At 38.3% G+C, this 23,260-nt stretch overlaps 2 protein-coding genes and 1 long non-coding RNA gene across 4 annotated transcripts in view; 1 reads left to right on the top strand and 2 right to left on the bottom strand.

Moving 5' to 3' along the window:
• chrnb3a (cholinergic receptor nicotinic beta 3 subunit a) overlaps nt 1-3,365 on the bottom strand; it is a 9,921-nt gene extending 6,556 nt beyond the window's left edge. The window contains exon 1 of the mRNA XM_049719485.2: nt 3,065-3,365. Coding sequence (XP_049575442.1) covers nt 3,065-3,125 — 61 coding nt within the window. The 5' untranslated portion in view covers nt 3,126-3,365. The remainder of the gene's footprint in view (nt 1-3,064) is intronic.
• Nucleotides 1-10,705, top strand: part of LOC125968445 (uncharacterized) — a 22,927-nt gene extending 12,222 nt beyond the window's left edge. Inside the window, exon 3 of one of the 2 annotated variants that reach the window (XR_011086859.1) lies at nt 10,574-10,705. This is a non-coding gene — a long non-coding RNA (uncharacterized lncRNA). Of the gene's footprint in view, nt 1-3,989; nt 4,580-10,573 lie in introns of those variants that run through there. The other variant, XR_007481319.1, reaches the window with a different exon arrangement.
• Nucleotides 7,383-23,260, bottom strand: chrna6 (cholinergic receptor, nicotinic, alpha 6). The gene is made up of 8 exons (XM_049719489.2): nt 23,086-23,260; nt 17,180-17,319; nt 16,185-16,229; nt 14,822-14,931; nt 13,700-13,907; nt 12,400-13,002; nt 10,431-10,700; nt 7,383-9,523 (listed from the first exon to the last, which is right to left on the bottom strand). The coding sequence occupies exons 1-8, from the start codon at nt 23,141-23,143 to the stop codon at nt 9,398-9,400; spliced, it is 1,560 nt and encodes a 519-aa protein (XP_049575446.1). The 5' UTR covers nt 23,144-23,260; the 3' UTR covers nt 7,383-9,397.

Genomic DNA, 23,260 nt, shown 5'->3' with positions numbered 1-23,260 from the left:
TAAAGGGAAAGGGGTTGTGAGGATGTGCCAGTGCCAGGCAGACGCAGCCAAACTGTCAACTCTGACAGCTGGTCATGGCCGAGTGGAAGCATCTAAGGTCCCAAGGCTGACAAAATGATCATACTGACATGATCAACTCTGACAGAAGCATTGCTAGGGGAGAAGAGTTGAGTTGTTCAGTGAAGTCACGCACGAGATGTAACAGTCATTTAGAGAGTGACACTCAAGCTGAGCAGAACACCCCTTCTTTAGATACCTTAGAGATGTCAGATCCTTCAGGTAAACAGATGAAAACACATAGTGTGTCCTCTTTTAAATACAGGTAGACTACTGGTGGCTGCATTCAGTGGTTGTGGGAAATCCAAGCTATGTGGGGTGCACGTGGTCTTTCTCAGTGGGATTTCTCCAGTTTTCTCCTACATTGCAAAATAATTCATAGTTGATGAATTATTGTCTCTATATTGTCCATATGTGTCAATGTGAATTGTTGTTTGTGATTGTGCTCCGTAATTGGCTAGAGATCAGTTCAGGGTGTTCCCCGGCCCTTGGCCAAAGTCTGCTGGGATCATGCACTTGACCCTAAACCATAATTAGCAGTACAGAGAATGAATAGTTGGCTGGATGGGGACTGACTGCTTTCCAGTGTCCTACTCACATGATTTGTTTGGCAAGGATTTTCTTTGCCTGGGTATCTTGCCAAACACCTTCCATTCAATCATTGTTTGTAGTGCTTGTTGAGGACAAGTTTCACAAACAGGATGAATCTATCCCAGCTAGCTTTGGTGGAAGGCATGGTGCAATGTCAACAAGTCACCGGATTAATTAGAAATGCACGTATAGACAAACAGCTATTCACGCTCACATTCAAAACGTCACGTTCAAAAACATCTAAAAGTCTTCAATTAGCTGACCTTGCATGTTTGTTTGTATTATTGACGCATATACTTCTTGAAAGGGGGGTTAGTTAGTTAGTTAGTTAGTTAGTTAGTTAGTTAGTTAGTTAGTTAGTTAGTTAGTTAGTTAGTTAGTTAGTTAGTTAGTTAGTTAGTTAGTTAGTTAGTTAGTTAGTTAGTTAGTAAGTTAGTTAGTTAGTTAGTTTTTGCATTACATTGCATTGATTTAATTTGCGTATATTGTCCATATGTGATTGGTTAGCATAGCTTGTCTTGTTGTTTTGTGGATTAGATCATTGTTCCTTTTGAGGCTAACATCTTCTCTGTCACTTCCAAGCAGAAGACAAATTCACTGGGCGCTAGCAGCACTACACAGTAATCGCCCTGAAATAGCACGACACAGGATGCCACAGTAAATCAGCAGTAACTCAAGTGCTCTGAATATTCAACGGCATAAGACATTGCTGCGTCATACTGCAGCACAGTGACAAACATGCATCAGCAGATGACGAGTGGAGAGAGACGATAAGCAAAGAGTGAGATGATTTGACCCACAGCAAACTCCTATTGGTGTCTGAGAGCAACATGGCCAAGAGATTGGAATGGAAAGGGAAGTTAACTATAGTTAGGGGTGTCAGAGTAGACAACACAGAAATTGTGTCAGAATATCAATAAAATGTTATTATTTTCCAAAGCAGATATTTGCAAATGTCTCATTTTTATTCAACACAAAATATATCCAGCCTGCTTTCATGCACTACGTTTACATGGCATCAGTATTCAGGAAAAGGTTTCAGGACTATCGGTCCAGTCCAACGTTCACAGGTTGGACCGATCCCAAAATTATAGGGTGTATTCAAAGCCATCTCACTGTATGTTTGCGTATCTGATCTGATCATAAATTCATGCTGATTTTAGTCTCAGGTGGATTTCATCCCATTGCATCAGATCTACTATCACACACCAAATAAGAGATTATGCCTGCAGAACTCCGTCATCTGAAAAGTGTCCACCGCTGGACGCAGTCATATCTCAAAAACCTCACTTCACAAGAGCAAAAAAAAAAAAAAAAAAGCTTCCCCCCTCATGTGTGTTGTGTGTGTGGGTGTGGGTGGGGGTTGAGCACAGAGGTGAAGGGGACCATATTGATTTGACTGCAGCCGGTGTTACCAGGGGAGGGTTTACACTCTGAGGATAAATCATGGCACATTAGTGTGTGTGCGTGTATATATCGTTCACATTCATAAAAATGTGTTTGTTCATGTGTGTACACTATATGCTCCCTAGTATTTAACCCACCACTGGTCTTGAATGCGTAGCAGTCTTATCATCACCCTGCCACCATCTGCTCTTTGTTGAGCCTCAGTGTGATGTACCACTGAGAGGAGAAATGGGAACATAGAAGGGAGCCCTTCATTTTGTTGTGTACACAAAATGATTTGAGGCTGTTTCATATTGTTGTTCTCCCTTTTTATCTTTTGAATCTGCTCGTAAATAACACGCATCTGATTATGAATGGCTTTATGCACTTACACTGACAGGATTTTTGCAATGGTTAACTTGATCAGTTTCAATGCCAGGGAGTACTTTATTGTATACAAATGGCCTCTAATGTGCAGATCATTGTTCAAAATCTTTTATTGGCAGCCTTATCTGGAAACGCATTAAGCTTCATTTGAGGAAACTAATTCAGTGTTCCACTTCTTGTTCTACCTGTAAAGTAGAGATACTGAGGATAAAGTGGTGACTTTAGCGAATTGATACAAATTAATACACGTCCCTTTTGTTGTGCTATAGATGATTTTTTTTTCTTACTACTTTTGTCAAACGGTGCCGTGCCAGTTACCTGTCATTAAATTCATTATTCAGGAAAAAAAAATGTGCTTCCCATCTCAAGGTCATTGAAGTGGGAATTTATGTAGGTTAAATGTAACATTGTCTGATTTCATATAAAAGGAATGCATGCAATGCAAATATTGAATATTACTTAATAAAATAATGTGTTTGGGTAAGTTGCCTGTAGTTGTTGACTGTAAAGAACAACAAAGATACATAATCTTTATTTACTTAACAAAAAAAAAAAAAAAAAAAAAGGGACTTAACGATGTAAGGTGATGAGAAATGCCGAGATGTTGCGTCGCACTGTCAAAGCTGCACATGCACATTCTTACCTTGTACAGCAACCTTCTCAGCTTTCAGGAGCGACCACAACACGACCAGCGCAAACTTCATCGTGCGTGTGACCAACACTCGCGGTTTTACGTCCTCCAATTTCTGCTGCAAGCAGAAGTATCCGCTGTCTTGACGTTCAGTTTGAATCCACGGGGGCAGCGAGAACAACACGCCTTCGCTCCGATGTTGTGGAAACACTCCGTGCCGGTGTTCTGTGACCAAACCCGGCGTCTCTTTGCGATTGCAAGTGAGTGCCGGTGAAGAGACGCGCACTGTCGAAGGAGGAGGCAGTGGAAGGGGGCTGGCCCGTGAAAGGATGGGGAGATGACCCTGCTGTCCACTGTGTCCAGTGCATCCTCCCTCAGGGCAGTTAAGAAGATGTGACATGTTTTCACGCTCTAACCGGAGTTTCTAATTATCATTTCTTTGTAGCGGGTTACATCATAGTTATGTAGAATTAATGAATAACACATTTTTAAATAAAAGGTCAGTATAAACGGTTTGTTCAAATATTATTTTGTGGAATTTGTGATCCAAAATGTTTGACATTCCTTATGTTGACAATTTGCAATTTTAGCAAGAAACATTAAGGTTATGCGCATACAGTCCCTTCCAAAACATAATTTCCTTTCTTTTTGTTATAGGCAACAGGCACACATCGGGTGCCAGTGACTGATATTGGTAACGGGTATCAGAGACTATCCAAGCATTCGATACTTTGAAACTATTGTCTTGATACCTCATATTGGTAGCTGCCCACCCCTGATTAAAACATTATTAAAAGAATATCATCTAGCTACACTGTATAGTAAATAATACAATTCCAGTTCCCTATATAATGATCTGCAGATGTGAATATCAATTTAATGAATGTAATGTCCTTTTCTAAACAAAGGGTTTCATGTAAGACGTCATTATTTGCAGGTGAAGTGCACTTGAAACATGAAACTATGTGGGACGCTGCAATGGAGACTGACACTTGGATGGAATTTATGCAAGACCAACAGTCTGGACAACACAGGCCTGGATGTTGTTTGTTTAAGCAATCAAATTAGCAGTCGGCAGACTCATAAACAAGTCGTGTTGATCTCTAACGGGAGATGGACTCTTGCTTTCTCCTGATTAAGTTAGAGCTTACAGCAGATGGGAGAGGAACCACAGGATGAATCATTCCTGTACAACTCACACACACAACCACATTGTTGTGTTTCTACATTAATGTGTGAAACTTGATTCAAACTGAATTGCGTACAGTTTTAGGAGACAAGCAGATATCTCACAAAAATCGTATTTTATTGTCATGATTTTTTAAAGAAATTGTTATGAATTCACCTCAGCATAACAATGTACCCTTATTAACATTAATAAGGCCCGTATCTGATCTGCAAGTGTTTGAGCACATAACGATTTTTGGTATTTCGTCAGAGTTCCTAAATGGTTGCAAACAGTTTTTTGTATATTGTTCTTTTTTTTTGTTAAAAATTTATTCGCAGTAAGATGGCGGCTATTAAAACATTTGGTGAATGTCTGGCAAACATCTTTGCGACTGTTTTGCATGACAAATTTTACAATTATAGACACAGAGCTAGCAAGATAAGCAGTTTTAGTTAGTTACCTGCAGTAAAACTGCATGTCGGGCGCGGGCTAATGTTGCTGCTGGTGCTATTCATAAGCGAGAACTAACTCCTGTGAAAAATAACAATTACCTTGCGAACATCTCAGCCACTAGATTGAAATCCTGCAATGCTGAAGAAAAAAGAAGAGAGGCTTCAATTATTTTTTGAAAATGTTAAAGAGATGGGCCTGATTTTCTAATCCAGTTGTTTTGGTGGCCAGAAGCAGCTGTAGTGGAGAGGTAACATTTGCCCAATATTTGCACTTGTGCCAGTAAGCATCTTGGAGAGGTGGTTGTGGAGTATTGGTGGGAAAGTGTGCTGGTGCCCATTTTTTAAGAACAACATCCACAAGCACAGTTGTGGGAACTATAGAGGAGTAAAGTTAATGAACCACACAAGGATGTTATGGGAAAGCATGATAAAAGCTATAGACTTCTAGGATAGAAGTCTATATCTGTGAACAACGGTATGGTTTCATTCCTAGGAGCAGTCCCACAGATCTTCTATACTATGTCAACATTCTAGTGCATTGTATCACTTAGCTCTGAATTAGTGTATTGAACCACAAGTTTACCCTGAGGGTAAAGCTGTGGGAACTATCTCGAGAGAAATGACTCACTTAGCAGGACTTAAAGTGGAAAATATTCTCTGATACTTACATGTACAGTGACATCCGACCTTATTTAATTTAACATGGAGACTGAATATATGCATAGTAAATATTGCTTATTAACTCCACTTGGCCTGTTTTCAACATGGAATGTAACATTCAATACCAAGTAACCAGTACAGTTTTTTTTTTTACTGTGGTATTAAAAAAATCTCATTTTGAAAACCTAATCTATTATCCACTTCGAGGGAAAACATTATAGAGAGAGATTAGTTTATGTTATTTCATGTTTTACATGTGAGACATGTTATTCATTCTGTTAGACTACAATCCACAGTGATTTAGGCCGTCAAAGCTAATAACTGGTTGGCAAACCTGCAGGCAAATCTTTCAGTTACTGTATTATTTGACTAATTCCATGAACTCTCCTACTGGCCAGACAGAGAATCGATACATAGAGCCTAAAAAAGAAGCCTGCCATGTTTTAATCTGAAACGTTTAGCAAATTCTGGTCCCTCCCCTAGGACCCGTTTGCCATGGTGACCCCAACAGGATCTTAGATCTCCAAACAACTTACCTATAGGATCATTGTGACACACAAACATGAAGGCTTAAGGAGGGACTGAATATTTCTTTGTGGCAGACATATTTCATTTGTAACTTTCGCGTTAATCAGAATTGGGCATTGAAACTGTGACGTCTTCAAATATGGCAAATATCACAGAACACAGTAATTATAACAACTGAGCAGATGTTACATTAACAATTTTATCATGCCCCTTTGTGGTAGGCAATGAAGAATATAAAACGATTACATAGAGTAGGCTTAATTTTATTGTAAAATCACAAACCAATTCCAGAAGTTCACTTTGCATCCTCCTCCCACTCTTCCATTACAAGTGTGCCAGGGAAAAACAATGGATATAAAATGTGATTGTTCTCTGCCTCAGCTAACCATCAAAGTTAACACCTCGCCATGACTGTGGACTGCATCTCCGGCTTTCTTCTTATCCTACCTCTTCCTCCCCCAGTATCCTGCAAACAAATTGATATCTCAGCGCCGCCCCCATATAAGCGAAAAAATATCACCATAGTGTTGGACATGTGTTTTCAGAACAACATGGGGTAGCTCTCAAAACGACCATGATGTTCTTCATCCATTTTACACGTTATCAGTTCTGTAACTGAAATCTGCTCGACCAATAAAAGGCCTCGCACTGGTGTGCATATATTAAACGTTTTTTTTTTTTCTGTAATTACTTAAAATAAATTTGTTAATTGTCTATGTTTTCCAAATATAGTGTACATTTTATATTGTTAAGGAAAAAAGTCTTATTTAATTCAAGTTGACAGTTGACCGCACGCTGTACATGCAATAAAATGATGGTTGAACAGAGATGCAAACAGCTTTTTTGATTGCATTTTTGGTTCAGAAGAGGCAGATAATTTAGGTTTTTCATTTTGAGAACATGATCACTAGCAGTTTAGCCTAAACTAATGGAAGCAAGAGGGAAAAGCAACTAGTAATGCAAGCACAATGTCGAGAAAAAAAGTGATTTGATTTAAATCATGAAAACTGTTGAAAACATGAAAATAAATGCTTTTCTAATTTGCACTTGAAAGAGTGGTCAAGTCAAAAATTTGCTTAGCAAAAATAAGATTCTATGCACCGCATCTAGTCCAAACAAGACATTCTGATTAATACAGCGTTTGCGGAATATGAATTAAACAAAACTATCCACCTGTTTTTATCGTCTCAGGGGGCGGCCATTTTCCTTGTATTGCTGCTCCTGTTGAAACTAAAACAAAATCGCAGTGCCAAAGTGGTCAGCTTTGACCATGACCAAAACCCAGCCCATCCCAACAGTAGTTGTTATACATACATTGATGGATTTATTTTCTTACCCTGCATCTTTTCTTGAGATTGTGTGTGTGTGAAATATTGCAATGTTGGAATTGTAATGACTCTTGAGTCATGAATGCTCCACATGGGTTATCATTCCTGCTAAAGCTTCCTTCCAATGAATGCTTACGTTGAATGCCCACCACACTCTTTCTCGGTGGTACAGGTGAACAAGAAATATATCACAATGATGAAATATTACATTTATTTCTATTTCAGAGTCAAACCATTGGAAAGGCAAATCCCATTTTATAAAGCCCCTTAATACATTGTATCAAAAAGGCCCAATTAAATTGAGTCCCTACAGTCAGAACTGCACATTTTATTACAATACATTAATGGCAATTCTGAAAGTACATAATCAAAAGTGGCAAGAAAAACAAGAATTAATAACCACTGAATTAAGAACAATTTCTTGATGAACAAATGCAATGTTATTTTGGGAGCAACCAACCAAGTAGATTGGATTAAATATTTACTGGGGCAAACCAATTAACATGTGGAACGTTAATCACAATGAACATTTAGAAACACATGGAAAAACAGCCTGTCCTTATTCATTAATTGCTAGTACATCACAAATCTGACTTCTTTATGAAAATGACTCCAAAAGGCGATGGGTGTGTGAATGATTGTCTCTCACCGCTGGCAGCTTAATGAATCAGACTCAGTATGATGCATTCCAATAAAAGTCACCGGGGAGGGACGTGTGGTTGTTGTAAGGGAGTATTCACTCTGAAATAATTCAAAATCTATTTTTCACCATGGTCCACTTTATCTACAGCGACTAGGTTGCGCACCCCTAAATCAACACAACAGGGTTGTTGACATCTATTTAAACAATTTGAAACTAGTTCTCTCTCTTGAGACTAAAGGACTAACACGATTTTCATGTAGGAGAAACTTGAGGGCTAGAAAGACGCTTCACCAGCAACCCGTCTGTCTCCATTTGTTTTCCTCTTGTTCCTCTAAACTAAACACAGCCTGAAAATGGTTCTCATCAAAGGGGTGTATAGTGTAGCTGAGTCAGTGTAAGCACTTGAGCATTACATTGCAAGATGTACATGTGCCCAAAGCCCATTAAGTAACAAAAGAATGTTGTAAAATGTGTCATGTGAGTTTTTAAAAATGTGTGGTGGATCAAGTGCTGCTACAGACAAAAAGGAATAGTTCGACAGTTGCTAGACTGCTTCCTGACTATTGTGAAAGTGCCTTTCAGCAAGGCATTAAATCCATACGCCAGCTCACAGGTGACAAACTCAGGTCCTTGAAGGCCACTAGCTCGCATACTTTAAATGTTTTGCTCTTCCAACACACCAAATGATCAGCTCATCAACAAGCTCTGTAGGAGCCTAATATTAGTCCTGATCATTTGAATCAGGCCTGCTGGAGGAGGGAACATGCAGTCTCGTTCGTGGCCCTCAGAGACCGACACCCAGCGCCAGCAGTAAGATTTTTAACTTTACTCTGGCAATTCTCCCAGCATGCCAGCGGGTATGTGATGTGTTTTTTGGTGTGATATGCAACAACAAATATACAGAAGAGTATAAATTGAATTCCCTCGCAAGGGATTCTAAACTGTTTTATATAATAAATTAAAGAAAGCATTAAAATACACACATGATCAACAGAGCCAGTAGGGAGTTGTCTTTTGAAGTATTATTTCAAAATTATTTATTTCATTGTTTCAAAAACTCAAGTGCTGACCTACAACAAGTGTCTCCAATAATTAGCCCTACTGTTTTGCCTCTTGGCAACTTCTAAATGCCAGTAGCTTTTGTAATCAGCAATTGCCCCATTTTCAATAAGGTTGCCTTTTGCCAAGTGCCCGCACAAGCAGTTTATGTAAGTTGAATAGTACAGAAGCTCAGCAATAGCTAAAACAAGCCAGATATTAGCTGCTTCATTCATGATTTGCGGCGATTATAATGGAAAATTGTCTTGTTTAGAAAGTATTTATAAAACTTTAATGAGGAAGCTTTCTTATACCATGGGATTAATTTGGGAGTAAATGGGGTAAAATAATATGCCGTGTTAATAAGCATAAAATTAAGGCATTAAAATGTGTGCTGCTCTTTGCAAAAGGCAAAAAGCAAAACGAGCCAATCATTAAGTGCTTTCTAAGTACATTTTTTGTCATCAAATGGATCATTTCTTTAGAATGGTCCAATCATGGGAGCAGTAAACCCTGATTAAGGAGGGGTTACGAGACAAATCCAAAAAGAGGTTGCATGAAGAGGCCCACGGTCCCCAGGACACACACAGTCACAAACACCCATAGGAAGATTCTGTCAATCACCATGGCGACGTACTTCCAGTCGTCTTCCACCTGAGTCAGTGAAGGAAGAAAACGAAATAGCAGAAAAGATTTCAGCAGTGATATTAAGAATAACTTGCATGCAATGATGGGGTTAAACGTTTTCACTGATTATGGCCAACTTAATAGACACTGCTTCAATGAAAATCATAGTGTCAATTGAGCTGCTTTAGCAAAGTTGTTATGATGAATACCATTTTGCATACTAGAGGTTTGGTCTCCTGTGAGCCATTTATAGCTGCTGCATTTTTAACTGAAAGAGTGAGCAAAGAAAATTATTGAATTCCAAGTAGTGTTTATATAAATAATACAATTGCTCTGTTTTGGGACAAACTGTAATCTGCAAATGTTGTGTTCTGAGATCAAGCTCTTCAGGGTGTGTTTTTGCATTCATACATTATGTATGGGGTTTGTATGCCATGTATATTTTGCCCATAAAACGCTGCGAAATTTTTTTCAAGTGTTCAAACAGTGGAATTATGTATTTCACAGTCAATGTAATTGTGAAATTCTGAAAATTATACTTTCTCGATTGCTTAAGATAACCAAAATAGTAACACAACTGTAAAATGAGAATAATAAGTCCCCTTGTTAGATTTTTCACTAGGACATGATAGACACCTTTTTTAATTAAAAACATTATACAGTACAGTAGTTACACCAAACAGGAATGTGAACTCAAAATGAACTTTACCTAGCTCTTCCCCCTAAAATACAAATACACAAAGGTCATTGCCCCTGTACGGAAAATTATGCCAAAATACCCAGATGGGCGCAACAGCGCCAAACACGCTAGACTAGACTTGGGCTGTCATGAAAATGAAGTTATGCCCTGATCCAGTCTACCAAAATAGGGCTCGAAATCTCTATAGAGATGACAGATGTGACTTTGTTTGGGCCACCAAGGACAACAACCAACCTCTTTGGCTTTGTTTCGGCTCCTCATGTTCTCAGCGATGTATTTGACGCTCTCGATGGCCTGCTTAATCTCAGGTGACACAACAGAGAAGGCCACCACTGAATTTATGCTCTGTGGACTCATCTGACGTGTCGTTTTTACAGTTGTTGGTGATTCAGGACTTTCCTGCCCGTGCTGGCAAGGCCAAGAGCATTTTTTCCCAGCACAACCTTCCATGGAGGACATGGTGGTGTCCCCAATCTCTAGACAATTTAGGGAACCGCCACCAACCTGCTGGACAGCAAAGATAAAAACAAAGTTTAGTTTCTTGGTAATGATCTAATAATACATTCCAAAGAACATACTGTACACTATCTTTCAAAAAGAAATTTCTTTCCAACATTCTGGTTAATGAGGGTTTGTCCTCTGCGTTATTACTGTAAACAGGAATAAATTGTGTACATTAAACCAACAGGAAAATTGATACCAAGCTGGTATTTAATTGCTGTAGTATTTTAAAGCGCTGTGAAGAGACTGAAGAATAACTTATGTAATAGCCAGTATGCTATCAAATGCTCAGATATAGTGTGCACTTCTGAGAAGAATAAAGGCATACAAAAATTATTGATAGTACAAATACATTAACTGCTTTACTATTGCATGCACCACAGAGGTCTTCGAAGGTGTGACCCACAAATCACATTTATGACATCATTTGACATCTACCAGAGGTCTGTGTAACAATGTAACAAATGCGTGTTTTACGTTGATGGGGATACAGATTTACTTTTCAGTCAAGCTCAGTCAGCTCGACTGCTGGCTGCAAGAAGAAACCTAACTTTGTTCTGAACACACCATCAGAATCAGTGTTTTATAAAAATGTAATAGTGCCTTTTTTTTTCTTCTATTTCACAGTATCTATTTTACATTTAATATAGACAAATCATTCATGGACTGATGTTGATGTTTTTATTTATAAACTTATTGAAGTATCTTTATATTTCCTGTGAATCTCTGTGTTATTTGTGGGGACAACTCGGTGTTGTCAAACATCATACACACAAAAAAAATGTTGGGTCTTTTCCCTAAACCACTCAATGGAGCAGCTGTGGATTTTGAGCAAAATGGATTACTTCTACCCAAAGTTGGCAGCAGATTGAGTGAAGGATTAAATTCGGGCAGGCTGAAAAGCTGAAGCTGGTCGTCATTTTCAACAGTTGTTTTGCACTGAAGTTGATGTAAATTTAATGTAATTGTAGACAATGCAGGTGGCGGCCACAGTGGTCAGTGGGTTCAAATCCTGGTCAGGACAAACACTAATATCCAGTTGGGTGCAAGACCGCTGATGCCCAGCTGCTGTCATTTGCAAAACTGGATAAAAATGAGTGGGGTGGATCAGGGAAGGCGTTCGATACAAAAAACTTTACCAAACATAGCATACAAGTGGCTTGTTGTGGTGACATCTAAGGGAAAGTCGCTTCTTCGTAGAAAACATTGGCAGTTAAATTACAATTATTTTTACCCATTACTATTCTGATAACTTGGTAACCCCAGTCATGGGCATTTTAACTAATCGGTGTGAGTAGTTTTTACTCTTTGTTCAATCAAAATCTTGAGCTGTGCTGGTTCATATGTTCATCCCCTTGAACAAGGAATCGTAACCAAGTAAGAGGCACAAGGTAAACTATGGACTGTTTGTTAGTCAATAACCTGGCCAATCAAAAAACAACAACCATTCACCCTTACAATGTGCAACTTGAGTCTCGCAAATGAGCTACTATTTTCGAGTGTGGGAGTAAGCAGTGTGTTCAGAGTAGAATATAGAATTAAACATAGAAATGCACCAGTCACTAGAAAAGTGTACTGTCGTTTTCCTTGAATGTAGAACACCTCATCTTACGACCTATATTTGGTAGGGCTTTCTCTGTATGACACATTGTGACATCACACTCACGTTTATCCACAAAAGGATGAAGAAATTCTTTCTTGCCTGTGTCAAGTTATTCTTCCTCTTCTTGACTCCACCGCCTCCTCCTCCCCCTCCAGCTCCTCCTGCTTCCCCACTGTTTTCCAACCCTCCAGCCTTGCTGACTTCATCAGTTGGTCTCCGCATCAACATAATCCTCGGCAGCACTTTAAGAAACACTGTCCGCACCCATCCGGGCATGGTGTGCGTCATGGGGGTGCGGTAGTGCACGTTCAAGACGAAAACCGTAATGACAATGCTGAGGGTGACGAAGATCATGGTGAAGAGCAGATACTCTCCAATCAGCGGGATGACCAGAGATGTGGAGGGGATGGTCTCGGTGATCACGAGTAGAAATACAGTGAGGGAGAGCAGGACGGAGATACAGAGCGTGACCTTCTCTCCGCAGTCAGACGGGAGATAGAAAACCAGCACTGTGAGGAAAGAGATGAGGAGGCAGGGGATGATGAGGTTGATGGTGTAGAAGAGTGGCAGTCGACGGATGTAGAAGGAATAAGTGATGTCCGGGTAGATTTCCTCGCAGCAGTTGTACTTGATGTCGTGCTTGTAGCCTGGAGCATCAATGATCTCCCATTCACCGCTCTCCCAGAAGTCTTTGAGGTTGACCTAAATGATGGAAACAAAGCTGTAGTTTGTAGATGAATATACACAATATAAATATGTAATAATTCATAAACTATTGGGAAATCTGACATTGATTAATGACATTTTGAAAGTACAGGCTATTTCATTGCATCTATTATGTTAAATATTTGATCCTACAGTCATTTTGTAATTTTATACTGCTATTTATAATTAAATATATCCAGTAAAGCTGAAACAATTACATTTAATTTTATCTTGAAACTTTATTTATTTATTTTTACCACTACCGGTATATACTGTAGCCTTCGATTAACATGGATGCCGTGAAAGTAGTTTTAACAGAACTCCAAACTTGGCTTGAAAGATGTTTTGAATTCTTTTTTTTTTTTTTGCAAATTAGCTTCTACGTGCTTGAAGATTGAGGTAGTTTTTCAATTTTATTTTGAATTGATTAAAACCTGAAAGTGAAAAATAATAAAATCTAAAATGGATGTGACTTTCAGAATGTTCATTCAGTCAAATTCAACGTATATTTGATAGACAAAAACATTGTTAACGTCATGCTGACAGTTTGTGAATTCAAATCTTAGCTATCTCAAATCAACATCAGATATTTGAAAGCATTCATCACTTCATCATGTGAGTGTCTGCATTATTCAGAAAAGAAAGATTAAATTCTGTAAACGGACAAAACCCAAATATAGTCCCTATCACTGACCTTAGATCCAATAAGTACAAGGTCAATCTTGGCTTTGTCATAAGTCCATGAGCCAAACTTCATTGAGCAGTTCTGATAGTCAAATGGGAAGTAGGTGATGTCCATAGGGCAGGAGGATTTGAAAATTGCAGGAGGAATCCAGGTAATGGTACCATCAAACTTCAGCAGTGCCTTGGTTTTGTCCTCTACCAGGAAATCCCCAACAGCACTGTATATGACGTGCATGTGTACACGTATCAACATCAGCGTTGTTATGGCAATGGAAAATGTTACAAGTATATGTGGATTTGAAAAGGACGCACAGGTTTAAGGATGACATGTCAAATGTTTAAGGAAATGAAAACAAGGAACACATGTAACGAAAGACAATATATGTTAATGGTAAGAAAGAAAAAACAGAATTAAAAGAGTTCACTCTCACCTTTTGGACCAACATTAAAACTCTAATTAGAGAAGAAAATGGGCGACATTTAAAATAAATCTATCAACATAAATAATAATCAATAAAAGAGCAACTCACCCCCCTACCCCCAGACTCTTGCTCCACCCCTCACGAAAATTTTAAAATGATGCTCAAAGGCCTGGCGTTGCCTGGAGGGCCATTGAGTTTGAACGGGGGGAGAGCGTTCGGCGTGGGCTGGCTGCGATTGACTGCAGCAAACTAAACAACGACCTAAGTAAGTTCTATACTACGATAGGCTACACTAAATAAACTCAATAAATGCTATTCTAATACATCACTAATGTCAACCCAACTCGTTACACAGCAATAGTAGACACCCGTTTGTACAGTTTATCAGCAAACAAATTGTTGATTCGGGGGATGAGTGCTCCTTTAAATAAACTTGCACTTGACTGTGAACATAATATAACTTTTTGCATGTTTCTATTCCTATAGCAGATAGGATTAAAAAAAAAAAAACTGAATGAAGAGATACATTTTAGCCTGTTTGTTTGAGTGTCATTTGTGTGTAGCTAATATGAATATCCACCATGACAATAAAAGTAGCACGACATGCAAAATTTACAATTTTGTTCTGAAATGAAGCGAGTCATTCAAATTTCACACAATACTTGTATTCGTGAGGACAAAAATACATGAAACAGGGATGATGGGCTCACTTGTTGTAGAGAACAATGTCAGGTCTCCAGATCTTATTTGATGGGACTCGGATGAACTCAATTCCATCAAACTCATCGGGCATCCATCGCAGCTTGTAATCATTCCAAATCTGAAAAACAACAATAAGACTCAATGATCAATCTGTTTTTGCTGTCAAAGATTATGGCTATTCTGGTCCCCGAAGACACCACCCTGCGTTCCAAAACCTTCAATTACGTATATATTTTGGACATTCTTTTAAGGTTTTACGATGTTAGTTAGAATATTTACAAACAGAAACAAGTAATTGTATGGCAGAGTTTTAATGCATGGTCGTTGCAGCACAGCCAGGGTTAACGAGAAATGACAGTTAATTGCCAGGTACTGTACCATCTATCTTTGTTGAGGAGCAGGTCATTAAAGAAGGGGTTGTTTCAGTATCTTATCAACAGACAAAAAGGATTCACTTACTATTCTGTCAACATACCTGCAGGTAACATTTTGTGAGCCATGGATCCATTAGTCTTGGCCATTTGCATGCCATTCAAGATGAAGTCTTTCATTAGCAAGGCGGATTAATGCCCAGTAACAACCTGAGAGCTGTTTAATTAACCACTTCATGCTACACTGGCTTTTCCATTTATCTGGGATTATGTTGAGCTGGAGATGAAATTCCTGGTAAGGTGAGCTGGATGCCTTATTGTTTCTAAAATGTCACTGATTCCAAACTGACATAAACATAGAAGCGCTTATACAAAATACATCTGCATGTGCATTAAACAAATTTGACAAGGTAAACAATGAAAATGATCCTTTTAAAAAATGAGTTAAAAACACACTTATAGATAGAAACCCCCAGAGAATCATTACATTGGCATTTATCCACTTTAATTATATTCTTAAAAATAGACAGCTGACACATCACAAACAAAAGTAACCTCTGCAGACAATTGAATGTATTTTAAGCAACAGCCTATGTTTTGTTGAATTGTATCAGCATCAAACAGACATTGCAACTCTAATTTCATGTTTTGATTAGAGTTGAATAGCATTTAAATACACATATGCCATGAGAGCAAATTTGGCGATTAAATTTGGTTACAAGATTTACTGCAAGTTATTGCTTATATTGACTGTTGCGTCTATCTCGAATCTCTTAGTTTTACCAATACAACCTCAATTGCCGTGTTTAGCATTTTGGTGAAAAATGAAGATGGCATGATGCAGTGGCATTTCACCCTGATTAGTATGTAGAGCTGCTCTTCACCTTTATTTCTGTGGCCAAATCTTGACAGCCCACCTTTAATGTGGTGGTCTACAAGGGAAAATGCTATAATGATTTCACCCAATGGTGTGAGTGAGTGTGGGTGTGCGTGTACTTACATGCCTGAGCCATAAATTTGTTTCCATGATTTGATTGACCTCATCCTGCAGAAAAGCACAGAAATATGTGACTTTCTATGTAACTGTCTTTGAAGTAAGCTTGTGAATTTAAAAGGAAAAAGTGGGTCAATGAACCGGTACATTTATTTGGGTGTAAAAAGCTAAATTTTGCTTCTACAGTGATGTTTTATTTGACAAATGAATTAATATAAAGGAAATTAGAATCCACGGGGGTCTTTACAGGTTTAATAACATATTAATATTTAAATAAATAGAATGAAGCATTTTACTTTTGCCTTCCACTTTATTGTGTAGCCAATTACAGCACCACTGACCACTGATATTGTGAAAACAATGTCAAGGGAGATTATAATGTGCATAGTTATAGGTATTTGTATTATTATTATTCACAGTAACAGGTGGCAGATTAGATGAGGACAGTTTACAGTTTACAAAAACTATTTTCTCCAGTCAACCTGTTTTGAGCAGGATTCTCAAACATAGCACATACTGAGAGCATCTTTGCTTACAGGTCTATTAACTCCCCTTTAGTGAAATGTCACCTTGAAGAGATAAAGCTACACATCAGTCAAGTCTGAGAAATGCCTCAGCAGGCAATTTTCTTCCCCTTATCTCAGGCTTTACTTTCAAAGCTGACTATATCACCTCTTCAAGGAATATTTGGGTTTTATTTTCTCTTATATTGGACTTGATGCATGTTTTTTATTTGAAGGGCTGTAACATTTGAATCTGTGAAATCACTCCCCACACACACAAAAAACCACACAATTTGCTACTACTGTACTATTACTACATTTTGAAGGTAATTAGTAACACAGTCCAAGGGAGGTGTCTAAGAGAATCCAAGGGAGATGTCTAAGAGAATCAAATGCTTGATGATACTAAGAGGTATCAAGTGTCACAAAATGTTGGACATACTCTCCCTTTTATGGAATTGATTAGATTTATCCAGTGTCTGCGTAAGTTTAGCTTACAACTTTGACCAGCTGTGAGATGGAGACTTCAAACTCCACCGTGACAGGGTCTGAGACGTTCTCCACTGGTCTGATGAACTGGTTGTATCTCCTAAAAAGCTTCCTGAAGAGGCGGTCTTCTGCTTTAGATGCAAGGCAATCTGTGGGTGCAATGAGAAATGAGACAGGCAAGCCAAAAGCAGGTATACTTGCATTTTACAATATGAAAAGAATATTTCAGTGGATGCTAATTAGTAACATAATCAAAGGCAGACATCACAAGAACCATTAAATGAAATAAATGTAATTGCCTCCAGACACGTGAAAAGATGTTTTGATTGCAACTGATGCTGATCAACTTCCTGGGGCTCTCGACATCATATGTTCATCATCAGATGTTGCCCAAACAAAAAGGCAAATATGAACTTGGCTTAAAACGTAAATACATCATTTATTTCAAAATCAGTATACGTAAGTGTGTGTGGTGTGGTGAGGTTGCAGCTGTCTCCCCTCACAATGCTGCTTTTATTATATGGAGACAATATGCAGTATAATGTCAGGGGGAAATTACATTCCATATCTGTGGGCTCCACAATGACCTTTTAGTCTAACCTGAATGACATGACGGCATTACATTTCACAGCCTCCATATATTTCAATTTAGCTCTGAATTAATTTGAAAGCCACCAGTTCACACGTGCACCATTGTTGATACCACAGTGAGCTAATCTATGAATAAAGCTCTTTGGTTTTGGAAAACCAAGGTGACAATATATCTTTTCACAGTCTGGTAATTTGCCAGCCGTGGATCGCTACACAATTTTTATTGCAATTTACCTTCATAATTACACCTATCCTTATCTACAGTATAGTGTATACTGTTCACTGTTTTGGTTGCACATGGAGATGGATAATTTGTAAACAATTGAAGCATGACCTTTTAAGATGACATGGAAAAAACTAATGAATGATAATGAGGGCAGGTTCAAGATGATTAACACTACCAGTGATCTGAACTGTAACATTAGAAATATTACATTGAATATTGGGACAAGGAATTAAAGCAAACACCTTCAGTTTTCTTTCACCTGTATCAATCGTAAGCTGAAATAATAATAACCGCAACAATAATACAAGTACAACTACACCGCCACTGACAAATATTATTATTATTATTATTATTAATGTTGTTGTTGTTGTTGTTGTTGTTATTATTATTATTATTATTATTATTATTATTATTATTATTATTATTATTATTATTATCATTATTATTATTATTATTATTATTATTATTATCCCATCCATCCATCCATTTTCTGAACCGCTTAGTCCCCACGGGGGTCGCGGGCGTGCTGGAGCCTATCCCAGCCGTCATCGGGCAGTAGGCGGGGGACACCCTGAACTGGTTGCCAGCCAATCGCAGGGCACACAGAGACAGACAACCATTCGCACTCGCACTCACACCTAGGGACAATTTGGAGTGATCAATCGGCCTACCAAGCATGTTTTTGGAATGTGGGAGGAAACCGGAGTGCCCGGAGAAAACCCACGCGGGCCCGGGGAGAACATGCAAACTCCACACAGGGAGGGCCGGAGGTGGAATCGAACCCGCACCCTCCTAACTGTGAGGCGGACGTGCTACCCAGTGCGCCACCGAGCCGCCGTATTATTATTATTATTATTATTATTAATATTCCAGCTGCTGCCACAACAGATCAACTATTTATTATTAAGCAAAATGCTATGATATGGGCACTATAAAACATTTTACTGCTGTTTTGAAATGCAGTGTGCAGTAAAATAAGTTACCACCGCAATGAGGGCCAAGCTTCAAATTTGGTTCTTTAGATGATGAGGACAAACATTTCACCTCAAATATAAAACAAGTATGAAATGAACAACGAAACAAGTAGAAACTTTCTCAACACACTTTGTTGTCTTTAAACTAGTGAGTCATAGAAGCGATCAAATCTGTTGTTTGTGTAATACCCCCACTCTTCCTCCTACAACCCCTATGCTCATGAAACCACACCAAAAAAAATCACAGTATTTGCCTTCCTATTAATAACTAAATCAATATCCTGTATACATAAGCAAGGTGGCACCAAAGGATGAAGAATGAGAGGCGGCAAAGTAAGAATGCATGAAATAAAGAACTGAAGAAGGTAAGACTTGAAAAGATATGAACAGGTGTGAAATGGAGATCTACTATTTAAGAAAACACAACAGTCAGACTCTGAAAATGACTATGGTAGCTAAATCATGTTGTTGACCATAGTCTGTTGCAATGTCATGACCTCTGACATAAGTGCTACCAAGCCATCTCAATGCTCAGTTTGGGTTGACGTTGATATTAAACTCCAGCTTTTTAACTTTATTATACAAAAACTGTGTGAGAATACCCCTTTCTCCCCATGGGACTACATTTGCTCCCCTTCCTCCCGCAATATTATCTGGTAGATCCCAAAATGGCAGCAGGGCTTACATTGGATTTAGCTGAAAGCATCTGTGATGACCTGGATGCGTATTGAACAAACATGCATGGCATACAATCTGACATTTTTTTGTCTATCGTGTGAAACACGATCACGAAAGAAAATAAGGAAGATTATGTTAAAATACTGAATTTCAAAGGCTGTTCATTTCATGTCCTAAAATGCACAATATGAATTATTCAACATAATGTGCCGAAGCTGTCAAAACTTGGAGCACAAGTTTCTTGAAGTGTAGATCTCATGAGGGATATTTAACGCAGCCAAGCATTACGGATTGGAGGTCAACTTGGATCGTGAGAAGAAAAAATGGCTGCGGATGGGTGTCATTTAGGAGGATAACAAGGAGGGAATAGGAGGAAAAGGAAGCTGAGGCACCGATGAAGGAGATGAGTCTTTGCTGTGTGAGAACCTCTTAGCCTTCACTCACTTTTTGATTGTACAGCAGGTTTTAACTGAGAAAGTTGAGTTATGCATCAGATGCGTCAACTTTAAGTGTCTTGAACATGAGTAATAACTTCTTAGTGGGATAGAACAAGATGGTTTTCGAACAGGGCTATAAAGTAAACTAATGTATTAAGACTTGCTGAATAAAAGTTCAAGACATTCATAGATGACAAATTACATGTTGGTGTTCACTCATCTCTTACAAATTGATTTTTTTTTTTTATCCTTGCTACAAGTGAAAAATAAATTGCTCAAATTTCCCTTGAGATACACTCATGCCAAATTTGGGTTTGCTTAAGGATGTGACACAATCATTCAAACTTTGCAGTTTGAATGTTCCGTCTATTGTGAAAATGATTTGCTCAATAAATAAGAGCTAGGTAAATGTTATATTGTTCTTTTTGAGTCGTTAGGGGGTGTCTTTGATATACATAAATATGTTGAAATTGATATAATGTCCAGGTTAAACGCAGTGTCAATAAAATGGAATGGCAATGACAGCTGTTTATGAGGCATTTTCAACACATTTGTCTGTGAGTCACTTGATGCTTAGCCATGCCCCTTCTGTTCTGTGTTCTGCTCTATAAATGTTCTGGTGATATAATCCTTGTTAGCGCACAGCTACATACACCACATGAACACACACACACCGTACCATTGTTGTATTGCACACTTCACTGACTGGCTTGTCAGTCATGCATTTAAATACTGTACATAACCAAGACCGTGTCTGCAATTATTACAACTAAAGTAGACTTGAAATGACACATTTGAAGAGCCACACTTGGGAACTTTTGTATCATTTGTAAATATTATATTTCAAATCAAAGTTATATTATCCTATGAGCTTCCATTTTATGAGAATGTCCCAATGTGGTGTCCTGAGAAAATAAATTCCCACTTAGTGAATGTGTTTCTAAATCGTGCTAAACAAGTAGAGGGTTGCATTGTCCTCCATCTCGGAGTTTCTGTTCGTATTTCAGCAAGTCAGTTTGAGTTAGCCAAACACCGTCGAGAACGAACTTTCCAGTACCACATCACACACAGGTGCCCCACACCTGACCTGCAGCCAAATAAAAAAACAAAACAAAAAAAAACAGTTGTATACCTTTTGGGTCCACAGTGCCGTACACCTGACATGCAGCCAAAAAAAAAAAACTGAATTGTATACTTTTTGGTCCCACAGAGCGCAATGACGTGTCCTTTATTATTTTTATATCTCAGATCACCACGCTGTGCTCATGTGTGTGCATTTGGTGTTTTTATTTTATTTTTTCATTTCCTTCCAGTGCCGTCCTGACACCCACGGAACACATAATGGCGTTCTTTATATTGGTTTCACTGTTGGCATACATTCAATATAATGTTACACTCATGTAAACTTTTGGTTGTTCTTTGTTTGAGGCTAATGTCTACAGAGGGACGTTGTCTATTCTTTTGTCAACAATGCTTTTTGCTGGAGTTAGTTCATCGGCATATTATTGGTGTCAGGCCGAAACCTTGTACCTCCAAATTAGTCACTTTTCAGGGGACCCCAAAAACGACATGTTTGTTCAACCACTAACATTCATAAGCAAAAAGACTGAAGGAATTTCAACACTTTCGATAGGTTGGCAATTTGTAAAAATAACAACCACACAGGTCGACTGACCAAAATAGTGATTTTTGAAAAGACAAATTGTGACTTTGAGGTTTCAGCCCGACGCCAGCGATATGTTAATGGCTATTATGAATATTTGCATATATTTAAAGAGGGATGAAAAGAACCAGTGACTGGAAGAACAGCATGAAGAATGGAGCCCACACTACCTGCATCAAAGTCAGTCATGGATTTTTTTCAATCCTAAAATTAAATTGTAAAATACATTATTTATTAAAATGACTGCTGTAATATGGTGTTGATGGAGAACAAAATAAACACACATTTAATCCCACTAGGTCTACATTAAATAAAGAATTAGGCGCAGAGGCTGATGAACCATGAAAGGTCCATGGTAATGCTACCACATAATTACCCTCTCCATGTTCAGCTGAATATTTCCATGTCAGATGCAGGCTGTCAGTGAAAGACATTGACAAAGCGGCCAAAACATTCCCTTATCAATTCTCAGTTCGTCTTATTTTTTCCTCGGTTCGCTTCTCCAATTCAGCCACAAGAGACTGCTGTTTTTCAAAACCTATTATTTATTTAGGCATGGCTACAATAATGGATCAATCAATGACGAATGAGATCTGATGTTGAAGCAACAGAGGAAAAAATTTAGTGCCCTATGGGCCTCAACTATCAAAGGTGCTGTTGAAGAAGTCAGAACATCCAGTTATGATGATTTTCAAAACCACAAATAATTCTATAATCAATTTTCAAACGTGCTTGTCGTCTTTAGGGAGCTTCTGCCAGTTTACGGTGGATGAAAGGTGCATGTTGGAGGAAGTGTCTGGACAAAAACTTACACAAGCATGTTGAGAACATACAAGACAAGAAACCCACTCGATTGTGAGATAGATGGACTAACAACAACTCCATGAGTGTTTTATCAAGTACCATCAGAACATGAATTCCAAAATAAGACGAGAAGGTCATATTGAACACCCCCACCCACCCTCCTTCATTAGCTGCAAAGATGGAATTACAAACAACATTTGCATTCATCAAAATTCATTTTCCTTCTGTGCATTTCATTTTGATGGCCTAGTTAATACCAAATACTCCAGAAAAGAATAACAATAATAATAATAACAATAATAATAATAATAATAATAATAATAACATTTTTAAGCAATAACTAATAATACATAAATAATACATAAATTATAAAAATAATACTAAAATAGTGCAACTCCTACTCATATACTGTATGCAGTATACCGTACTTTAGCACAAGCTTCTTTCTGACTTCTCGCGACTTCAAGAAAAGTCATGCCATGCAATCATCTCTAACTCTGTAGGTGTCTAATGCAGTGGAAGAAGTGGCAAATCCTGCTTACCTTGGGTCACCAAACCTCCAAGAAGAAGAACCCAAGTCCATTTTACAACTGGATGCATCTTTCATTTGTTTATTTTATGCTGCGTCCTGCAGCTTTCTGATTTCAGACTGTGCTCGTGTCTCTCGTCCAGGAGCGTCGTTGTGGATTTGCCAGGTCGTTCCTTACTGATCCAAAC

This window comes from Syngnathus scovelli, chromosome 5 (assembly GCF_024217435.2).
Source record: "Syngnathus scovelli strain Florida chromosome 5, RoL_Ssco_1.2, whole genome shotgun sequence".
NCBI classification, from domain to species: domain Eukaryota; kingdom Metazoa; phylum Chordata; class Actinopteri; order Syngnathiformes; family Syngnathidae; genus Syngnathus; species Syngnathus scovelli.
The sequence above is the reverse complement of the archived record's forward strand: the minus strand, read 5'-3'. Positions and strand labels throughout refer to the sequence as shown.

Excerpts from the sequence above, each read along its gene's own strand:
- chrna6 (XM_049719489.2), bottom strand. The coding sequence starts at position 23,143 with ATGCATCCAGTTGTAAAATGGACTTGGGTTCTTCTTCTTGGAGGTTTG. Across the intron at positions 14,932-16,184 it reads CAAATTTATGGCTCAGGCAT|ATTTGGAATGATTACAAGCT; the intron begins GTAAGTACACGC and ends GTTGTTTTTCAG. Across the intron at positions 10,701-12,399 it reads GGAAGAATAACTTGACACAG|GTTGGTGGCGGTTCCCTAAA; the intron begins GCAAGAAAGAAT and ends GCTGTCCAGCAG.